At 58.5% G+C, this 207-nt stretch overlaps 1 protein-coding gene across 1 annotated transcript in view; it reads right to left on the bottom strand.

Moving 5' to 3' along the window:
- METTL14 (methyltransferase like 14) overlaps positions 1-207 on the bottom strand; it is a 23,467-nt gene that overhangs the window by 22,618 nt on the left and 642 nt on the right. The window contains exon 2 of the mRNA XM_035889639.1: positions 8-96. Within this exon, the coding sequence (XP_035745532.1) occupies positions 8-96 (89 nt within the window). The remainder of the gene's footprint in view (positions 1-7; positions 97-207) is intronic.

The raw sequence follows: 207 nt of genomic DNA, 5'->3' as shown, positions 1-207 counted from the left end.
CACTGACCTACACAATTCTCTGGTTTCGGCGATCTCCCGCTGGTCATCTTTACTGTTCAGCACGGCACCGATACTGTCTGCGTTTTCAGCTCCTAACTGAACACAAATTCGAGCCGCGGTTACCGCTGATTACCCCCCCTGAACAGTAACAACCGGGGAGCCGACGGGCCGCTCTTTGAACTCCAGACCCCCCCCACGGCCGGGCCC

This window comes from Egretta garzetta, unplaced genomic scaffold, assembly GCF_000687185.1.
Source record: "Egretta garzetta isolate BGI_Z169 unplaced genomic scaffold, ASM68718v1 scaffold342, whole genome shotgun sequence".
Taxonomy (NCBI): domain Eukaryota; kingdom Metazoa; phylum Chordata; class Aves; order Pelecaniformes; family Ardeidae; genus Egretta; species Egretta garzetta.
This window is presented reverse-complemented; position numbering and strand designations above follow the sequence as displayed.